The sequence below is a fragment of the Dendrobium catenatum genome, unplaced genomic scaffold, assembly GCF_001605985.2.
Source record: "Dendrobium catenatum unplaced genomic scaffold, ASM160598v2 fragScaff_scaffold_813, whole genome shotgun sequence".
NCBI lineage: Eukaryota > Viridiplantae > Streptophyta > Magnoliopsida > Asparagales > Orchidaceae > Dendrobium > Dendrobium catenatum.
This window is the reverse complement of record NW_021319275.1, coordinates 161,527-181,957: the sequence shown is the minus strand read 5'-3', so window position 1 is coordinate 181,957 and position 20,431 is coordinate 161,527. Positions and strand designations below refer to the sequence as shown.

The 20,431-nt window shown below is 31.5% G+C and overlaps 1 protein-coding gene across 4 annotated transcripts in view; it reads left to right on the top strand.

Annotated features, from left to right (window-relative positions):
- The first annotated feature begins 261 nt into the window (after positions 1 to 261).
- Positions 262 to 20,431, top strand: part of LOC110114443 (protein ANTI-SILENCING 1) — a 63,190-nt gene continuing 43,020 nt past the window's right edge. For all 4 annotated transcript variants that reach the window (XM_020847322.2, XM_028696683.1, XM_020847323.2 and 1 more), the window contains exons 1-5: positions 262 to 393; positions 6,199 to 6,587; positions 16,498 to 16,666; positions 16,741 to 17,171; positions 17,982 to 18,008. In XM_020847322.2, coding sequence (XP_020702981.1) covers positions 6,237 to 6,587; positions 16,498 to 16,666; positions 16,741 to 17,171; positions 17,982 to 18,008 — 978 coding nt within the window. In that variant the 5' untranslated portion in view covers positions 262 to 393; positions 6,199 to 6,236. The remainder of the gene's footprint in view (positions 394 to 6,198; positions 6,588 to 16,497; positions 16,667 to 16,740; positions 17,172 to 17,981; positions 18,009 to 20,431) is intronic.

Below are 20,431 nucleotides of genomic sequence, written 5' to 3'. Positions count from 1 at the left end.
TTTGGCTCATCCCCGACCGTCACGCTATTCACTGCTCTGGAGAAACCTTGCCCGCCGTCCCTGTAGCTGGTTTGATGTGACGGACTCTGTCCCGCCGCTGCGCCGTATGTGCCGCCGAAACTTCATACACCGCCTCGACCGCCACCTCACACAGTGCCTCACTCAATCCTCCGGCTCTGTCATTCCCCCGGCTCGCTCGAACCTCCATCTTCTCACACGTCGCCTGTCCTCTGTCACGCCGCACGCCGCATGTGACCTTTCTCCTCACTCGCTTCTCTTCTCTTCTACCACCGTTTCCTCTTTCCTTAGGTTCAGGTGGAATCATCTTGACACTGTGCTTGAGGACAGCGAAGCTTTGTCTTGGTTTCAGTCTTGACATCTTGAGCTTCCCAGGTGATCTTTTCCTACTCCATAAGCCTCAATTTCTATATAAATCTTTCAAGTAACGAACCCTAAGGCATAGATTCCAAATCCCTAGTGTTCAAAAGCTGATATAGTTTTGGTTCGCTTATATTGAATCAGACACTCTAGCACTTGAAAGCTGTTTTACTTCATATAATTTTCTGATGAGTGTCTTTTTAAGCATGGACAGCGATTAGAACAGTATTCACATTGTTATCATGATTACTTCAATATACACTTAACCAAGTTGTCGTTTTCCATGCTATTAACGTGCGTTTGGTTTTTTGAAGTGCCTATTTATGACATCTGAAATAAATGCCATACGTATGATAATAAATTATCCTCTAAACCATTTGATTAGTGATGAGCTTTGATTTATAACCAAGTTTTGGAATAGAAAGAAGATTTGAGGAAGGATCTTTTGTTTACATTTATCTAATTTAAGAGTCTATTTTGGAGAATATTGTTTAAAGTCATTGCTTGATTTCTATTGTTCCGTCTTGTCTTGCTTGGTTGTTGAATCTTGATTTATGCTTTGTCGAGGATAACAATTTTATTTTATTTTCTAGGTTTTTGGTTGTGAAATTGAAATGCGCTTGAATTGGCATCCTGAATGCATAGTGATGTTAGGTCTCAGTCCTATTTGATTTCAAAGTATTTTGAACTTGAGAAAAAAATCCATTTTTATTGACAACATATGCTTCATTTGAGATAGTTTTCTTACCTCTTTCTAAAGTAACTTTCTAGTACAAAAATTTTGTGAATTAGAATTTTTTTTAATAGAAAGTTGCTTTAGAAAGCGGTAAGAAAGCTTATTCCAAATGAAGCCTTAGATAGCCAACTCAACTTACAAATGAATTTCTAGTAACTTTTTGATTTACTTTAGCAACAAAAAAACTAAATTTTTTGAATCTATCACTGAGTGAAATGTCTGAATATGTACATAAGAAATGAGATTACTAATATTATTTCCTTATATATCTCATAATAATCCGTTTGAATAATTCCTTAGGTCCTTCCAAAATTCGACATTCAATGAAATGTTATGATACATTGAGATGGAAAGAGATGAAATAACTTAAAATAAACCCTCTAATGCAAGCCATTTTTATCATATAATAGATGAGGGAAACCATGTTATATTATGGTAAATTTGAAGTAAGAATTGTTATGCTATAATAGTGAGAAAGATAACAAGCATAATTTACTCCTTAACAAAGTCAAGGGTAACAAGGGATTAATGTTTCAAATAAGCCATCAATGATATTAATATCATGCTTAAAGAATTCTGATAATAAGATCACCTAGTTGAAATTTATTTTTAGCACAAGCATCTACTAGCAAGGTTGCTTTAGGTATTTATTTTTGCAATTTGAAGCATAAATTTTGAAACCCCTTTGATTATGATGTGCAATAGCTATGCCTAAGCCTATCATAAGAGTATTTGAATGCTTGCACTCGATCGTGTTGAACCTTGTTAACTCTATTTCCTTGAAAGGATTCGGTTCACATGTACATGGATAACATTCAGTTCATTTAGGTATTGGTCATATTACAGGCTTTGTTGATTTTACTCTCATATTTTGAAGATGTGGTTTGAAATATAGATTTCTAGACTATACTTTGTTGGCATGACACGAATAATTTTCATTTAAAATGAATTTTTCTTGTAAGAGGCTTTGACGATTTTATGCAAATAAAAGATAAAATGATTTAGTGGATTTTGTTAGAAAGTATTCGATTCCCTTTCTACATGATTGCTAGTTTGCTTGAATCGATGAAGAATATGAATTAAAAATCATTTTCTTAACCACCATTATTTGAAAATTATTGCATAAATATTTGTTAGGGGTTGAAGTTTCTCAACTTCAATTATTGTGAAATGTAGGATCAAATAGGGAAAAAGTGTTGGACTTATGATTGTGCCCTATAGGCAAGATGACTAACTTAAAACTGTGCATGCAACATGATGATTATGAATTTGAAAGAGGATTTGCAAGCTCCTTAAATGTGGTGACATGCCTTTCTAGTTGCTACATGCTTCTTAAGAGTGTATAATTTTATTTTATTTTTTTCTTGAAAGGCATTGATAGCCATTTAAAATTACAATAATTTTGACTTTGAATAATGGTATGCATATCATAGTATACTCAATTATTTGTGTTTGATAGTTGTTACATTTCTCGAGGATAAGTATGCCTTTCAAAAAAGTTGCATGACTTTGTCCGAATTCAGTTGTTTGCACAAATGTATTGTCGTTAAAACAAGCATGCAACTTTTCAATCTGATATCATTACTTGTATTCTATCTGCTTGTATATTTTTCAAGAGCTTGCTAGTGTGCTTAATTTTGTTTGTTTGTGGACTCGGTTGCATTTGTAAATTATATTGTATTGCTCATTTTATAGTTGCATAATCTTTTTGCAAGGAACAATTTTTAACCAATAAATAAATGAGCGGCTTAGGTCATTTCTACATTTAAGTTTCATTCACATTGTTCTGATAGTTCCAAGTAAAGCGTGGAGGTTATGGTCGCGCTCGTAAGTGAGCTTTCAAGTCCTTTGTAGGTCCTTTTTGGGTTTAGTTCTGATTCATTTGAAGCAACATGTATTGTGTTTGAATTGTTTGTTTTGATTTTCATTTGACAACATTGATTGATTAATTTCAACTTGTTGTGTTTGTGTCTAGAAGGCTCTTTTTTTTTAATTTATTTTTAAGTTTAGTCAATGAGAATTTTGGCTGCATCTCGACATCACCTCCGTGTAACGGTCATCATAGGGAATGCTAGGTCTGACCTTCATTCCAGAAAAAAAAAACATGTATGGTTTGTGTAATACACCATGGCCAGGCTTTTCAACACTTGCCATAACATGAAATGCATACATGGGTCTAAATGAGAGATTTTGCCACACATGACATTTACCTTCTGGCATAATGAAAAGCATGTCTAGCGCTTATCTACTATCTTGTGAGTGACGCCTATGACTTTTGTTTGCCATGCTAAAAAAAATTGCACAGGTTTTATTTGATGTGTCAAACACATTGTAGCTGGGCTTTTGAGAGGTTTAAATGGCTACATTTTATATCACTGTAAGGCGATAGATGAGATTGTGACGAGAAGAGAAAATACACATTTTTTTCACTTTTTCCCTTTGTTTTTTATTCTTTTTATAGCTTTCTTCTTTTTAAATACTTCTATGTCTCTTTTTTTCTTTACATGAAGAGAGGGGCAATCTTGGGACTTGTGGAGGGAGGGAGTGAGGAGATGACATAACTAAGGATAAAACTCAGTTGGACAAACTATTGTGCGTGGTCGGTGGTCACAATCTTGGGCAAGTTAGTGATAAAGGTCGCTTGCATGTGTTCGAGGCGAGAGGAGGTTTGACGAGTGAGGTTGAAGGCAATTTGCACGAGTGAGAGAGAATGAGAGAGCAGCATGCGCCACTAAGAAGAATGAGGTGAGAATGGGTGAGCGAAATCAAGAGATGTTGTGAGAGTATATATATATATATATAACTCCCACGTGAAGTGGTGCTTAGGAGTGGAGAGGAGCGTTGTGTGGAGAATTTGGGAAGAGAGGACTAGGGTGGGTGTTTAAGAGAAGAATTGGTTAAAAAGGGGTGGTCTAGGAGCGTAGAAATTCAAGATAAGTTGGGGAATAATATTGAGGACAAAGGAGAGAAGGGCATGACAAGAGAAACATTTATGCTCGACAATCAAGGAGATGATTTTGTTCAATGTTTCATACAAAATTCAAAATCATGTCATTTAGGGGCTGTTTGGCAACAAGTGGGATTTAGCCTTAGTGGGATTTAGTAAATCCTATAAATCCGGATTTAGTAAATATGAAATGTGTTAAATCCTGAAAACTGTTTGGTATGCCAAATGTTAAATCCTGAGAAATTGTTTGGTAACATATTCAGGATTTATAGCAGTTAGGGATTTAAATGTGAAGAAGATAATTATAGCTTAAAAATAAATTTATAATTAAAAATAAAAAATATAATGTGTTATAAATTTAATAATATGTTAAGTACAAATTACTCATTAATTATTATTTACACAATTAATTATATATTTAATAATAGATATATTAAGTTATATTAATTAATCTAATTATATTAATATTTAATTACTAATTATACAATTAAGTTAAATTAGATAATTAATTTATGCACTAATTATACAATTACTACCCCTCGGATTTACTAAATCCCGGATTTAAGCCGTAAATCCGTAAATCCGGGATTTACCGAATCCCGGGATTTAACGCGCGCACAAAAACTGTTTGGCTGGATTTAGCGTAAATCCGACTTAAATCCCGCTGTAAATCCAATACCAAATAGCCCCTTAGTGCTCGACATTACATTGGAAGGAGAAGAATGAGCAATTTCCAATATTTTAGCACTTCTAGCATTGTAGAAGTTAAAATAGGTGTCACTTTAGGTTAGTTGACTATAGTAAGTTGTGTCATTATGTGACCTTTTTCATTTTGTTGGAACTCAATTTACATACTATGGTGCAAACATGATTTTTTTTTTTAATTTAAATGTGGGCTTGCTGGCCTCTAAAGGAGTGGAATACTTTGTCAGTAGTTAGACTTCTGGCTTGCAACCTTAGGCTTCTTTTTTTTATTTTAAAATTTTAGTATCAAAATTTTGATTTGTTTAGCAAATATGCAATTGGAAACTCTCTATTGCGTCTGCACCTCCATGGCTACATGACCATGCGAAAAGAAAATGCACTGCAGCTCCCATAGTGATAGTGACTTTATTTCAAATATTGTAGCACAAAAACAACATGGGAAATGAGCAAATGAGGGCCTATATATATATATATATATACACTAACTCTTTCACACCAATCCAAAACTCAATAATGTTTGAGTTCTCATCAGTTGAACAGATATGAATAACGGGTGAATTTATTATTTTATTTCATTATGAAACGATATTGACAACTTTAATGCGTAGTATTTTGATAAATCATATTTTGTAATGAATTTTGATGTTGTATGGAAAAAATAAGAGTATCATTATTTTTTACACTAGACTCATGCTAAATCGGAAGCTTGGCTTAATGAGTCCATTTTGATGTTCATTGATTATAAGACTTGCATGTTTGTGTAACTATGGGAGTAAGCAGTTTATTATTGTAAGCAGTTTTTTTTTTAATTTTTTTTTTTTATTGTAAGCAGTTGAGGATCAATATCAACATTGATGTCATATATGGGAAAGTAGTAACTTTCAACACTAACTATATTTTGATTCTATTTTATAAGCATCTCGAAGTTGTGGCACAATACAATTTTGCGCTTTTTATTATGCACAATGTCTTACAATCATGGCTTACTCCTTTAATATGTAAATGTATAAGCCGATATTTTATAACTGGTTTGTCTTCGTTGCAAATATAAATTTAGAGTTTGGAAGCTAGAATCATTTCCTTATATATATATTTTCTCAACACTCCTTTATGTGTTTAATATCTTGGTAGATATTACTTGAAGAAGTTTGACATGCTCTTTGATTTCTCATATCATCCTTCAATACTCTAGAGTTGTAAAGTGGATGCTCCATAATAGTAGAACTTATTAATCTTTCTCGTTTTTTTAAAGGTTATTTAAAGTTATTCGGTATTCTTTTATTTCATTTGAAATATCATTTGTTTATCCAAATTTAAGCAAAACTAGTTCTTGTACTTTTTTAGCCTAGTTATTTTTGTCCAAGGTTGTACTTATTGGTTCAAGACTAGTTTCTCATTTCCTCATTGACCATCTTTTGCTTATCTTAACTAGGCTCACAAAAGGTATCCAAGATTATCGTTTTCATAATCATGCCTCAACTAGAGGAGTCCGAGAATGGTGATCTTCAATTTCAATGGGGTAAAAGAAGAGGGGTTGGCAATGCCAATAAGGATGTTCAATTTTATGAGTCATTCATCTATGATGAAGAGAGTTATTCTTTATATGACAATGTATATCTCTTCAAAGAAGGTGATAGTGAGCCCTATGTTGGAAAAATATTAAAAATTTGGGAGCAACCTGGGCAAAAAAGGAGAATAAAGATCTTGTGGTTCTTCCGTCCAAATGATATTAGTCGTTATTTGGATGGACATGCCTCTTCTGAAAAGGATCTCTTTTTGGCTTCTGGGGAGGGTGTTGGTCTCTCCAATATCAATCCTCTGGTAAGTTGATTTTAATCTTCAATTTTTTTTGATTGTTTTGCATGTTTTTCTTATTATCATTACTTTATTGTGTTTGTTTAGACCATGCTTATTATTGCGTAGAGTGCTCACAATTGGAGGGCTCCGAAGCAAAGCGGTGATAAAAATAAACTTTAGAAGCAAATATTTGAACTTTTGCTTCTTTTTTGAGATACTTGTAACTGAATTAGTGCTACCTCCAGAGCTTTCAAAATAGCTCTAAATGTACATTAGTTCTGCATGATTTTTTTAATCATTTTTTACGTTAGGAAAATAATCTTTTTTCCTTAACTCTTAATTGCGTTCTCTTCATAATTTCTTTTTTCTTTAACCTATTAATTTCTTTCCATTACTTGACTATAATATAAGTGAATTTCCTAACAATTGGAGCTAACTCAAATTAGTCTTTTTATCAATTTTACAATAAGAAAACCATGTTTTGATGAAGTGCAACTTATTTTGAACCCGAATTCAAAATTAAATCTCGGTCATTGAGCCTAGAATGTTGATATGTTGGATCTCTTGAATTGGCCTGATATGAAGTAATGAATTCATTTTTATGACATTTAGATAACAAGAATAAATTTGGCTTAAACTTTGGTGCCACATACCTTTTTGGCAATTTTTCCCAAAATATTACCTTTGGGGTCATCCAGCTCTAAATTTTAATAGGGTGTAGTTGGTGATAAGCCAAAAAACACTCTTGAAATTATCCAAATATGAACTTTAGGGAGGGGGTCATGTTAGCATATTGCATTGGTTCCAAGTGTCTCGGTTCTCGACCAAAAAACTTGGCTGAATACTTTAGATTCACTTACCGAGCAGAATGTATTCATTTTGAGTACTTTATTTCAAATAGATTAATTGGACTTCATGTGCTTGGCCAAAGCTATGTCTAAGAAGAGAAGGCTCATCCAAACCTCCGTCATATTGTCTAGAGCGCTTAGAGTGGGGACAAGAGAACATAAAAGTGAGATATTTTAATAAAGAAATAAATTCAAACATGAATAAGATATTACATTAAAGGGTTGAATATCATCTTCAATCAGTATTTTTACAGTAAGGCCAATAAGTATTTTTAATGAAAAACCTAGAATATTTGATTAAAAGAAATATATTACAAAATCAAGCCAAAATGTCAACTACTAGAAATCATATATTTAAAAAAATAATTTATTGATCCTCCATGTCTTACATTTGCCTCTCATCCCCCATTCCACACAAGTTTATCCCATCATATAGAGATAAATTTATAACGGGTGAGATAAACTCATTGGGAAATCTATAAATTAAATAGTAGGTATTTGAAAAGCTTTCAATGTGCACAAAGCTCTTCATAGAAAAAATGAAAATGACTCAAATATACAACATCCTCAATCAACACAGAGGTTGACGCAACCTCTCAATGCCATAATCAAATATTTATTTAATTTAATATTTGGTTATAGAACCGACCATATACATAACTTGTGCACAAGAGTTTAGTCAGCATATACATTAGTTTATGAATCAACTTCATAAATACTCATCCTACCTCACACATTATAATGATTTTCATATAGTTTGTGCACGATCACGTTCATATGACAGAGCAAGATCCATTAATAATCAAATTTACCGAGCTATGTTATTAAAAGTGTGCTTTAGGTGCGAAGCAAAGTTATGCATTGCCCGTGAAGCACAAGCTTGCAGCAAAGCAGGTGCGTCGCACCGCTTCACTATGACATTATAGCATTGTGTACTCAAATCATAATGAAATCCTTGTTCAAATTTTATGATTTGATTTAACATTTGTTGTAATAGCTTGGCACGAGTGTTTGCATATTCTCACTATTTCTTGTAGTCATTAAGTTGTTGTTAATTGGTTCTTTTTTCTTGCTTAAGCTGTTAATGTCTTGACACTGTCGTTTGCTAGTTTTTTTATATGTTTCTCACTTGCTCTTGTTGCTTGGGCTAGCAAATCCTTGTTTTTTTTAATCTTTATTTCTTTTGTTTTTGAATAAATAAAATTTGTTGTTATTTAACATATCATTCGATTGTTGATAGTTATTACATAATGTTGTTTAAGTTCTGTTTATTTAATGACTATTATATGTAAATAATATTTGTATATGTGATATACAATTTATGAATGTTCCATACTTAATACAAGTGTCTCTTTGCAATTTGTGGATTGACGTAAAAAAAGGGACACTTATACAACTCATTGCGCTTAGCACATTGAAAGCATTGGTGCTAGGTACTTCCTGCTTGACAACATCTTATGCAAGTCTTTGATAATTTCACATCCAGTTCTTTTAATTGTTGAAGATTACATATCACTGACTCTATCCCACAGCGGTCTCCACCATTCCTTACTTCATTTTGATAAATTAACATGTTCATTTTATTTCCAAAATAAAGTTGTTATTCAAAGGCAATATAAACCAAAATAGAGGAATAAAGATTGCATGCAATGCAATCAATCATTTGTTCATCCCAAAGATAGAAAAGTATGAAAGATGTACTCTAATATGCATAAAGAACTTCTAAAGATGTTTTAAGAATCCCCCACTGGAAGTAGGCATAAAGAACTGCTATATCATTTCTTCCAGACATTCATTTCTTCTACTCGTCGGGGCTCTCCTTGCCTGGCTTCAACAAAGCTCATGCTTACACAAGTCTCTCCTCTCGTACATAGTAATTCAACAATAACTTGTGATATGGAAATTGAAGAGAGTTGCTTTTTTTATTTATAGATGAAAAGAAAGTTGATCTTTATTACCTAACAAATTATAGGATGGCCTAACCATTTGTACTATAGGTTGCATTTTTTATTCACAATAGTACAAGACAATGAGACAACCTTAGGAATATAACTATCAAGGGAAATAATCATCCAACTTTAGGCCCCTTTAGTGTATTCCCCGTTAACTGATACTGAACAATGCAAACTTCAGGAGAAAATTAAACATCATAATTTTTATCAATCAAAATTTCAACTAAAATAAGACTCATTTAAAGCTTTGGAAATACATGTACATCTTTCATGGAAGAATTAATATCTCAATAATATGAATATATAATTGCCTACTATTAGCAATTCTAATAGAAGATGAGCCACAGTATGGTTAAATATTGTGAAGGTGTGAAGAACCAATTGAATGATTTGATGAATCAGAATTCAGAAGCCAAGATGAAGGATGTGGACATCCATAGCCCTAAGGACAGTAGAGTTTTATAATCATATATTGAACTGTTTCATGTGTAGGAGCTAATTTATCTACAATTGATAAACCATGATCAGCAACAACAATTTATTTTGCATTTAATTAGTGATTTTGAGGCAGAGTTTGACTTTCTTTAATGATTTGCCTATGCTTCTTATAATAATTGCAAAAAAACATTTTCACGGTTGGCATTAATATGTTTGTATCCTTTCAATAAAGTATCACAACTGGGTCTGGAAGCTTAGAGTATTGAGATTGGAATAGTCCGTTGGATGTTAGTTTAATTCTTTTCAATTCACATTGTAAGCAATTCAATAGTAGCATCTTCCAATGTATAAAGAACCACAAATCAAATACATTTTTATTTTTGTCCAAACTGTGCATAATTCTTTTCTCTCTAGTTTATTTCAAATAAAATAAAATAAAATATAAATTTCCTTTAATAATTATTTTTACCCTCTTCTATACATAAATCCATCTTGTCACCCATTTAATTTAGAGCCTTTCCTGAGAAATTAAAATTTTATATCAGTTCAGTTATACAACAACGTAGTGGCTATTTATAGTTTTATAATATCAAAATTTCAAAAATATAAATATAATGCATGCAAGTCATTATAAATAAGCACCAACCTTTCATTTTAATAGAAATTTAAAGCATAAATGTTTGTAATTTACTAAGAAAAGTAAAGAACATGTATCATTTTGTAAAACATGACATTTATAAGAAATTTATCATTTCTTATCCTTTTTTAATAAAACACCAGTCTTAGGAGCACCGTCTAAAATTTTGTGTAGTTTAAGGCACAACAATTTTCATTTTATTTTTCAATCTTTTCCATTTTATGCATGCAGGCGGGTAAATCTCATCCAGCATTATAAGGGAATGAACTATTCATCATGCATATACATTTTCATTCGTTTCATCTTATATGTATACAATGAGATTTGTGCATACATGGAGTTTTAGTAAGATACTTTTACATTTAGCTTTTATAACAATATGAGGGAGTTTATGCCAAAAAAAAAAAAAAAAGATCATTCATCCAATGAAATTGTTTTAGCAATAGTAACATTATCATGTGAGCATATAAAAAAGTCATCAATCAATGCATTAAATCATAGAGAAGATCTGCAACTGCTATAAGATAGAAATGTAATCATAACTTTAAATTTTTGTAAATCAGTTCGTGTACTCCATGTTTACTTCAATGATAAATTAATCTTAATAAACTCTTCCTTAATTCACAACCTATGAATCATATACATATTCAAATTAATTTACTTACATTTTAATAATTTTAACCTTATGAAATCAAACTGACAACCTAGAAATATCTCATAATACAACATAAGTATATTTCTCAACTTTTCAAGTTACAAACCATATCTTTTCTCTCTCACTTTATTCTCCTTCTTCACACCAAATCAGTCTAAAATAGTTTTCATCAACCAAATATTCAAATATAATTAACATTGTTCATCTTATAATAAATTTGATTTTTTTTTTCAATTTTATCATATAAAACTCTTAAATTATGTTCATGTACATACCCTGTTCTCTTCCTCCAATTTTTTTCAGAACAGCAAGAAATTCACTTCACCTCTTACTAAAATTTATTTTCTTTCAACAAAATTCCTAAAATTAAATTAGAAAATAATAATTACATTTATGTTTCTTAATTGAATCATTGATAATTAAAATAATTAAATTTGGTGTTGAAATCTACCTTACTTGTAAAGGAAGGAGAGAGGAAACAATTAACTTGTTTCTATTCTCTTGCTTTGCTCCTTTTCACTTCAATATTTTGACACAATTTCTTTGTTAGTAGAACATTAATGATTAATCTAGGATATGTAAAACAGTAAAATTTTTAAGTTGATCATATCTGATTTTATAACTTGAGAAAAATAAAATAAATACATTCCAAATACCGTACTTAATTATGTGAAATTGTTATCTAAGCCCGTATCTATATCTGGTTTCGCTCCCCCCTCCTTGTCGAAAGCTTCTTTTGTCTACTTCGTCTACCTCTCCCAATCGAAGATGACTATGTTTTCTCTCTTGATCAAATATAATCTCTCTATCTCTCTTGGTCGATCTCACTCCCACTTTTCTTCTCTCGTTATGGCTCATCTTCAATTGTTCGTTTGTCCGACTCTCTCTCTGTCTCAATGAGACAAACCCCTCCATCTATGTTTTCTCGCTCTCTCTCTCTCTCTATATATATATATAGATAGATATATCTCTTTCTCTCACGTGTTCACTCTCCTCATTCGCATCTCTCTACTGACCCAACTCCCTTCTCGTAGTTTTGTATTAAATTAAACTTGGTTATCTGTTCCTTTGAACCGATGCGGCTAGTTCTATGTTTTTTTTGGGCTTTTACATGAAGCATTGCACTTGTTGCATATTTCTCCCTCTATCTTTCTGTTAGATGCATGAGAGACAACATTCTTTCTCATGTATTTTTTTGTGGTTAATAAGTGGTTGCATTGTTTGCGAGTTGATTTTCTTAAAGCATACATTGAAGAGGGTGCAGTGTTATGATTCATCTAATTGTAATGAGTAGCCTTAAATTCAGGATGAAGTTCAGAAGTTCCATGAACATTTTGAACATCATAAAGCAATTTAATAGATACCTTAGCATAAATCATGTCAACAAATTCAATTCATAAATTTTGAAATCAAGAGAACTAATCTTGGATGGAGAGTTTACCTTTGGCATAACCAGTAATCTTACCTTCCATTTGGAAACATTTTATTATCTTGATTATCAACCTTTTGAAATACTGCAACATATCTTTAGTTGTTTTATATGGTCTTAGATTGAGAACAATTGTCTGATCAATAGATGATAAGATCTATATTATGACTCTTGCATCTTTGATTTGCCATTGAGCCCATTTTGAAAACTTAGTAATGGTGGGATCACTGCCTTTAGTGTGTCTTCATAATTCTTTTCTCATGAAAAATAGTCGAAATTGAAATTCTGGGTATAGGAATTTTACTGATAAAGTGTACACAAATAATATCCAAGTTGTTAGTTAACATGACTTTCTTAAAAAATATTGACATAAGCTGGCTGTTAAGATGGTAGTTTGAGTGAAATTATGAAAGTTTTGGTTTTAAAATATATAGCATCTAAAGATCACAAAGCATTATGTTTTGAGTGGCAGGTATGGTGCTGAAGACTAGTGCTTTGCCGAGATCTATATGGTAAGCCTGATGCTAAATATTTGTGTTGTGAATGCCGGATTGGTTGCTTATTCGATGTTGTTGAGATGTTGCGCTACTAAGAATTTTGTTGAAGACTTTGTCGAAGTCGTACGTGACAGGATTTTTCTCTCCCAAAGATGTGAGTAATTGAATATGGTTTGATGTTGATATTTTGAAGACAGGCGTGACTGGATTGATCACTTTTGAAGAAGGGTATTGTGAAGATTTGCTATTGACGCTATGCTATGGCGATGCGTGTTGAAGTTGAGAAATTCAAGATCGCGTTGGAGGATGAGCGTTGCATGGTCTACCAAAGATGAGCGCTTGAGGGCAAGCTTGGGAAGACAGGCTATTGTGGGATATGAGGTTGATGTGATGGCCACTCTAGTGGATGGCTCTGATATCATGTCAATTGGATTCATTGCTGTCATACAGATGGTTCTCATCTTTATATAGAATACAACAATTAAATCTGGCCTAATAAGAAACCTCTAGCTGAATTTCTAAATGTAAATATTTACATCTATACTATTTAATTACACAATATATGTAGCCTTAATTATATAGCAACACTATATGCATTATGGCATATATCCAACTGCTAGCATCCTTTTTTGAAATTTGAAGTTTGAAAAAAAATATTTTTTTATTTAATTTGCATTATCTTTCAGTGTTGTGCTGTTAAAACAAATGGTATTTAAAGGGGAACCTTTCCAGGCTTTTTTGCATTACAATCCACTTGAACACCCTTTTCATCTTCATCATCAGAATAATTGGAAATCTCTATTTTGACATTCATGGCCAAATGGAGGTGCCATTTAAAAGATGAACAACGTATACATTTAGAACCACATGTGGTTGCTACACAATTTCCTTTGTTAGCTTTATTGACAATACTATACTTTTAAGATTATTGATGCACTAGATTGTTTGCAAATGTGGAAAAATTATGTCCGACTTGTGAAGTAAACTTGTTCAAAGTAGAGGTTTGAATATTTTTTCATCCAACTGCAATTTGAAATGGAACTTCTATATTTGCGTGGACTTTGTCAACATCTCTCGTTGTGTATTATTCCTTATCCGATATTTAAATCTAGACAATGTTGTTTAAAATGTATTCATGCTTTCAGAAAATAGTTTTGATACCTTGTTTTGAGGCAGGATGTCCATCTATCAAATTATCCTGATATGGAAGTGAAAAATATTTTCTCTTTTAAGTTTTATTTTTATTTATTAGCAAGTGACAACATATTCTAATTCATTCTTGTTTTTTTTCCTATTTAGCAAATAAATTTTCACTTCAACATATATAGTTTTCCAATAAAAAAATTATTCATGTAATTAGTCCAATCAAAAAATACATGTATGTGTCTTTCTTGGCATCTATCTTTACCAGAAATGTTTTTGGTATAGTCATGATTCTATTCGTTACAATGAGGATTCCAACCATCAATATATTGTTGCCTTGCCCCATAATGATGGGAATGATCTTGATTGAGTCATAAACTTGACTTTAATATGTATTTGATGATCAAAATCAACTTCTTGAGAACTATGTGCATCTTAATTAAAGGTGCCTTTTAATTTGTTTCTAGTTATTGTTCGGTTTTTGTAGTTCAAATTGATATTTTGTGAACTATTTTTTCTAGGCACAAAATGTTGTCCATTTAAAAAAATATATATAAAATTGAGGATGCTCAGTTGGATGAGTGCCTGAGTGTCTTTGCACTTAGAGCCATAATGCAAAATGAGTATATACATGTAAAGGTTGGATTAGCTCTAGTGGCAGATAAGTTAGAGAGAGTCGACTTAGATTGTTTGGTCACATAAAATGTCGGCTATCTGATGACTCTATTGTGAGAGTAGATGTATTAGATCCGGTCTATGTTAAGAAAGGAAGAGATATACCTAAAAGACTTGGTTAGAAAGTATTGAAAGTGATTTTTTTATAAGATTTAAATGAGAATTTGACTCTTTTTATATTACAATAGAGAAAAATGATTTATGTAGCTGACCTCACGAAGTGGGATAAATGTTTGTTGTTGTATTTTCTTAGATCTCTAAAATTTCGGCCCTTTGTTAATTTGTAAGATGAATTTTATATGGCATCCTAATTCTAGTTTTCAGTTTAATACAACCCAAAACTCTGATTTCAATTTGATGGAGAGCACTCTAGGGTCTAAGGCTTCCTAATTTAATTTAATGTTTTGGTATGGTATGGTATGAGCAAATATGGCATGTGCTAGGCTTTTGGATTTATCCTTATTCTTATGACTACCTAATATATGCCCCTCTAATTAGCTTTTTGATGTTATGAAGTTGTTTAATTGTTACAACTTGTACATATTTATCTCTTATTCTTTTTTCGTAGTGAAATAAAAAAAAAACATGTGCACGATCAACAAGGATATTTGAGCATACAATCTATCACTTCTTCATTTTTCTTAGTTTCTTAAACTTCTTATTATCTTTCTTTATGTTTTTACTTGTTAGAAATTTAATAAATAATATTTCGGTTATTAAGCTTTTCTATGCCAATTTGATTTTTTTTTTTTATTACTTTAGTTCCTTTTTTATTTCGTTTTCCTAAGTTGTTCTAATTGATTAATTGCCATTTTTAGTGTATTTTCTTTGACAGATGATGCAATATCAACTAGCTTAATTGATGTTGGTTTAAGAAGTTGATAAACCTTACATTAAAGTTATTATATTTTTCGTTCATATAATTAATAATTAGTATGCAGAATGTGAAACAAGTATATAAATAAAAATGTTGGAAAAGCTCTAGTGGCAGATACAAATAAAGATAGTGGCTAAGATGATTTTGTCACATAAAATGCCTGCCTTCTGATGACTCGGTTAAAAGAGTAGAGATGTATTATATTTGATCTATTTTAAGAATGGTAGAAGTAGGCCTAAAAAAACTTGGTTAGAAACTATTAGAAATGATATTTTTTTCTTTGATTTAAATGGAATTTGACTCTTAACAAGACAAAATGGAGAAAAAAATTCATGTAGCCAAACCCACAAAGTGGAATAAGGACTTGATGTTGTTATTGTATTAATTAATTAATATTCAGTTGATTTTTAGCTGATATTAGTAATCATTGTATTTATAAGTGGAATTTTTGTTACAATATTGTGGTCAAATTAATAAGAAAATTGTTTATCAATCGTATCTCATTTTGAACTACAACTTGTCAAGTGCTTATATTGGTTTTTGTTTATTATGGTCAGGTTTTATATGATTTATCTGTCTATGAGTTATCTGGTACTTGTAAATTGATTAGTTTTTCATTTAAATATGATTTATTTGATTACAACTTATTTGATTACACACGGCTGTTGTCCTCTAGAAAGTATTTCATTTAAATATGCTTTTGTGTTTATTTTCATATTTTTGTTATGCTAATGTAGTTGTGTACCATTATAAGACATTAAATAACTTGAGATACGGTTGCAGGAAGCTATAGCTGGAAAATGCAGTGTCATTTGTACGTTACGAGATGAGAGGAATCCACAACCATCCAGCATTGCAATTGAAAAGGCTGATTTCATATTTTCCCGGTTCTTTGATGTTGGGAGTTGTACAGTGTTAGAAACACCACCAGAAGCAATAGCTGGAGTTGAATGTATTTCACATTTTCTGTTTTTTTAAACCTACATTGTAATCTTTCTTGTCTGAACCTTTTTTTAATAATCTCAGTGAAATATCTTCTAAATCATCCCAAGGACCAGAAGCCAGAACATTCTGTCAAACTTGAAGTAGTTGATTCAGGTGCCTTCGATGACAGTTTTATCAAGAAGTTGGGTCCAGTTAATGATTTAGCAAAACTACGGCTTGATGCACAGATTGAATCTGATCCTGGAACAAAGAAACCAACCATAAAATCTGAGGATCTTGATTATGATCTTCAGAGAAAAGCGAGACCAAATGATGGCTTGATGAAACATACATTTGATGATCAGGAGACGAGTGATTCGAGTACTAGGAAGCGAAAATATGTATCTGATGAAGATAATCAAGATGATGATTCAGTTCAGGTGCCAAAGGTATCATCTCAGCTGGCAGAACTTGCTGAGGCTAAGAACAACTCTCTGGATGTATTGCCGCTGAAACCAAATTCTGCTGCATTAGTAAGTTACACACGTTTTAAAATGCGTCTACTTTCACAGAATGTTGATTTTTTTTATGCTATAACTTTAATTTTTGTAATATGTACTCTGATAATATAGAATGGTCCAGTTATTATTGAGTATCTTAATAATATTAAATATCATGAACTTGAAATACCTTTAGCTTATTATGAGAATTTTATTTTTCCTCTGAACCTTTTTTATAGACTAGTTTATTTTGAATTAGTAGGTATCATGAAGTACCTTTTGGCTTATTATTTGAATATTATTGTCCAGTTAACCTTTTCTATAAAACTGTGGTCAAATGTGCATTTATCTTTCATATAAGGAGTCTGGTGGCTATATAAGAGCATGTATATAGTGCATTTTGAACAAGAAATTTGAAGGATGAAGGATATTAGATATGCATGAACGGATGATAAAAAAAAGAGTAGATAAATTAGCATGAATATGTACCGTCCATATGTTCCTAAAGAATAATGTACGCAAGCTTGAAATCTCCTTTTTGTTTTGTTTAATGAACTGAATTGCTATATGGTTTTATTGATCAAGCATCAAGAATTTACTGTTTGCTAACTAAAAATTCAGATTTTCATACTCTGACAAATATATTTCATAGGATATTAGTTTTGGAAATCTATAACATTATGACATAAATTTTATAAATTGTATATTTTCAGATACTGTAACTCTATGGCATATTTTTTCCTGCTCCGTTGTTTATGCTATACTACCAACTTTTTATCTGTGACAATATCATAAAATTCATCATGCTAATTGTTTTTTTCTTTCTTTTTTTGGCGTTGACAGCATAGAAGCAGGTGGTTTGCGGATATGGTAAGTACTTCTTTGTCAGTATTGCTTACTCATAAGATGAATATCAATTCAATTATTTTTGGTGTTATATTTGTTCTGATTAACTTTTATGTTTCTCTTAACTGTTAGCTTTAAGTATGTTAGATCTATATTATGTTACCAGTATATCGTGATTACAAAGCTACCAAACTTGAGTTAAAAATACAAATGAAGTTCTTTTTTCTTGTAAAAGGAAAAAAAATGGGTCTAATTTTATTAATCCATTTTTCCTTATATTCTTCATCTACAATAAAATTCCTAATTACAGGGCCGCGTCCAACATAAAAACTCTTGAAATTTGATGGGAAAGAAGTCTTTTTGGTGGGTTTTTCAATGAAATATGGTCGATAAAAATGTTTCTTTGAACTACTTTTTGATTTTCCATTGGAAAAACTCTGGTATGAATAAGTTAATTGATTAACAAATAGACAAAGAAATTTTTTATGAAAGTTAATGCCGGTTATTTCTACCATAGAAATTTGGGTAGCAATATGTGTTCTTTCTGACGGACATTCGCTGTGCTATTTCTATTGACTGGTTATTTAATCATTTTTTCTTTATGCATCTATTGAGTTCTTAAAATCACTTTAATTGGAAAGTTTATGCGCTCCCAAGTATCCAATAAATTTATGTCATAATCATGGACCAACCCTTCCCGGGGATGGTAATTTTTTTGACATCCTATACAAATCCATACAACATAGATTTAAACTTTCATTGTTACAGTCCAAGCACATTATCATAAACCAATAATACAAACATTATGTATTTATCTTTAAGTCTACAATCATTTGAAACTACATTAGAATTAAAGTTTAAATTTTATTGATATAGCAGTGAATTGACAACCACATGAAAGTGATTCACTTTTCTCTTCGATCTATACTATCCTCACCATACCTGTTAACGGCAAATGGCGCACCATGGCACAAAGGTCCCTTTGGAGCCATGGCGCATAGCGCACAACGCGGCGCACACTATTTTGAACATGGCGCAAGCTATATAAAAATTATAAAATAATAAGAATGAATATGAAATATTATTAAAAATGAAAGACAAGCTATCCTAATAATAAAAGACAACCATAACATATATAAGTTCGACTAAGTAACATCCAAATATCTCATAATTCAAATATTACAATCTTTTTAAAAAGATCAAATAAGAATTTAATCTACTCCTCTTAGGAATCATCATCATCAGCAAATGTTATAAAAGCTTTATTATCTTTTTCAACATTGTCTCCTACTTCATAATCCTCTTCATCACCCTCATCATCATTCTCAATAGCAACATCATGCTTAATTGAAGATTCTTTCTCTTTCCCTTTAGATCTTTCCCGAATATTATAGCTTTTATCATAAACACCAGTAGATTTAGCAACACTTGTCCAAGTTAAATCTTCCTCTCCAGCAATAAAGTCATTTTCTTTATCAGACTCATCTTTTAATTTTCCTGTTAGCCATTCATTTGCATCATCTATCTCAGTCAAAGAAATAGGATCAATGACATCACGATGATTGAATCTCCGAATCAGTGCTCTATTATATTTCACATAAACTAAATCCTTTAAGCGACCATGATCCAATTTGCTTTTTCGTTTGCTATGAAGCTGCAATTAAAATATTATTACATTACCATATTATGAACATATATAAAAAATCACCACATACATTGTACAATACTTACATGTTCAAAAATACTCCAATTGCGTTCGCATCCAGATGAACTACATGTTAGACTTAGGACTTTCATAGCAAAACTTTGTAAATTGGGAGCTCCTTGTTCATATGCCAACTACCAATCAGCTGGAAGAAATGAATTTTTTTTTCAATATTATATAATAAATCAGTCTTAATTTTTTTGTAAATAATGATACCTGGAGATCGGGTAGTTCTTTGTCTTACAGCTGGAGGAATACCAAAAAGTCCTTTACTCCTAATTTATAAACTTAATTCATTACTGATTTTATCTTCTTCAGCTACATCTTGAGATAATCTTCCAATACATTGGTAAATATAACAAATCAGTCTTAATTTTTTTGTAAATAATGATACCTGGAGATCGGGTAGTTCTTTGTCTTACAGCTGGAGGAATACCAAAAAGTCCTTCACCCCTAATGTATAAACTTAATTCATTACTGATTTTATCTTCTTCAGCTACATCTTGAGATAATCTTCCAATACATTGATAAAGACCATCAGCTATTTCCTTATCCTTGGCAATATCAGGGTTATTGAAGAAATATTCAGGATTTAAAAAATGTCCCACTGCATGTAGAGGACGATGTAATTGCACTTCCTATCTTCTATCAATCATTTTAAAAATTTGATCATACTTATCACTGTTATTGAAGCTTGCAGCAATTGCCTCTTTTGCTCTATCAATTGCTTCATATATGTAAG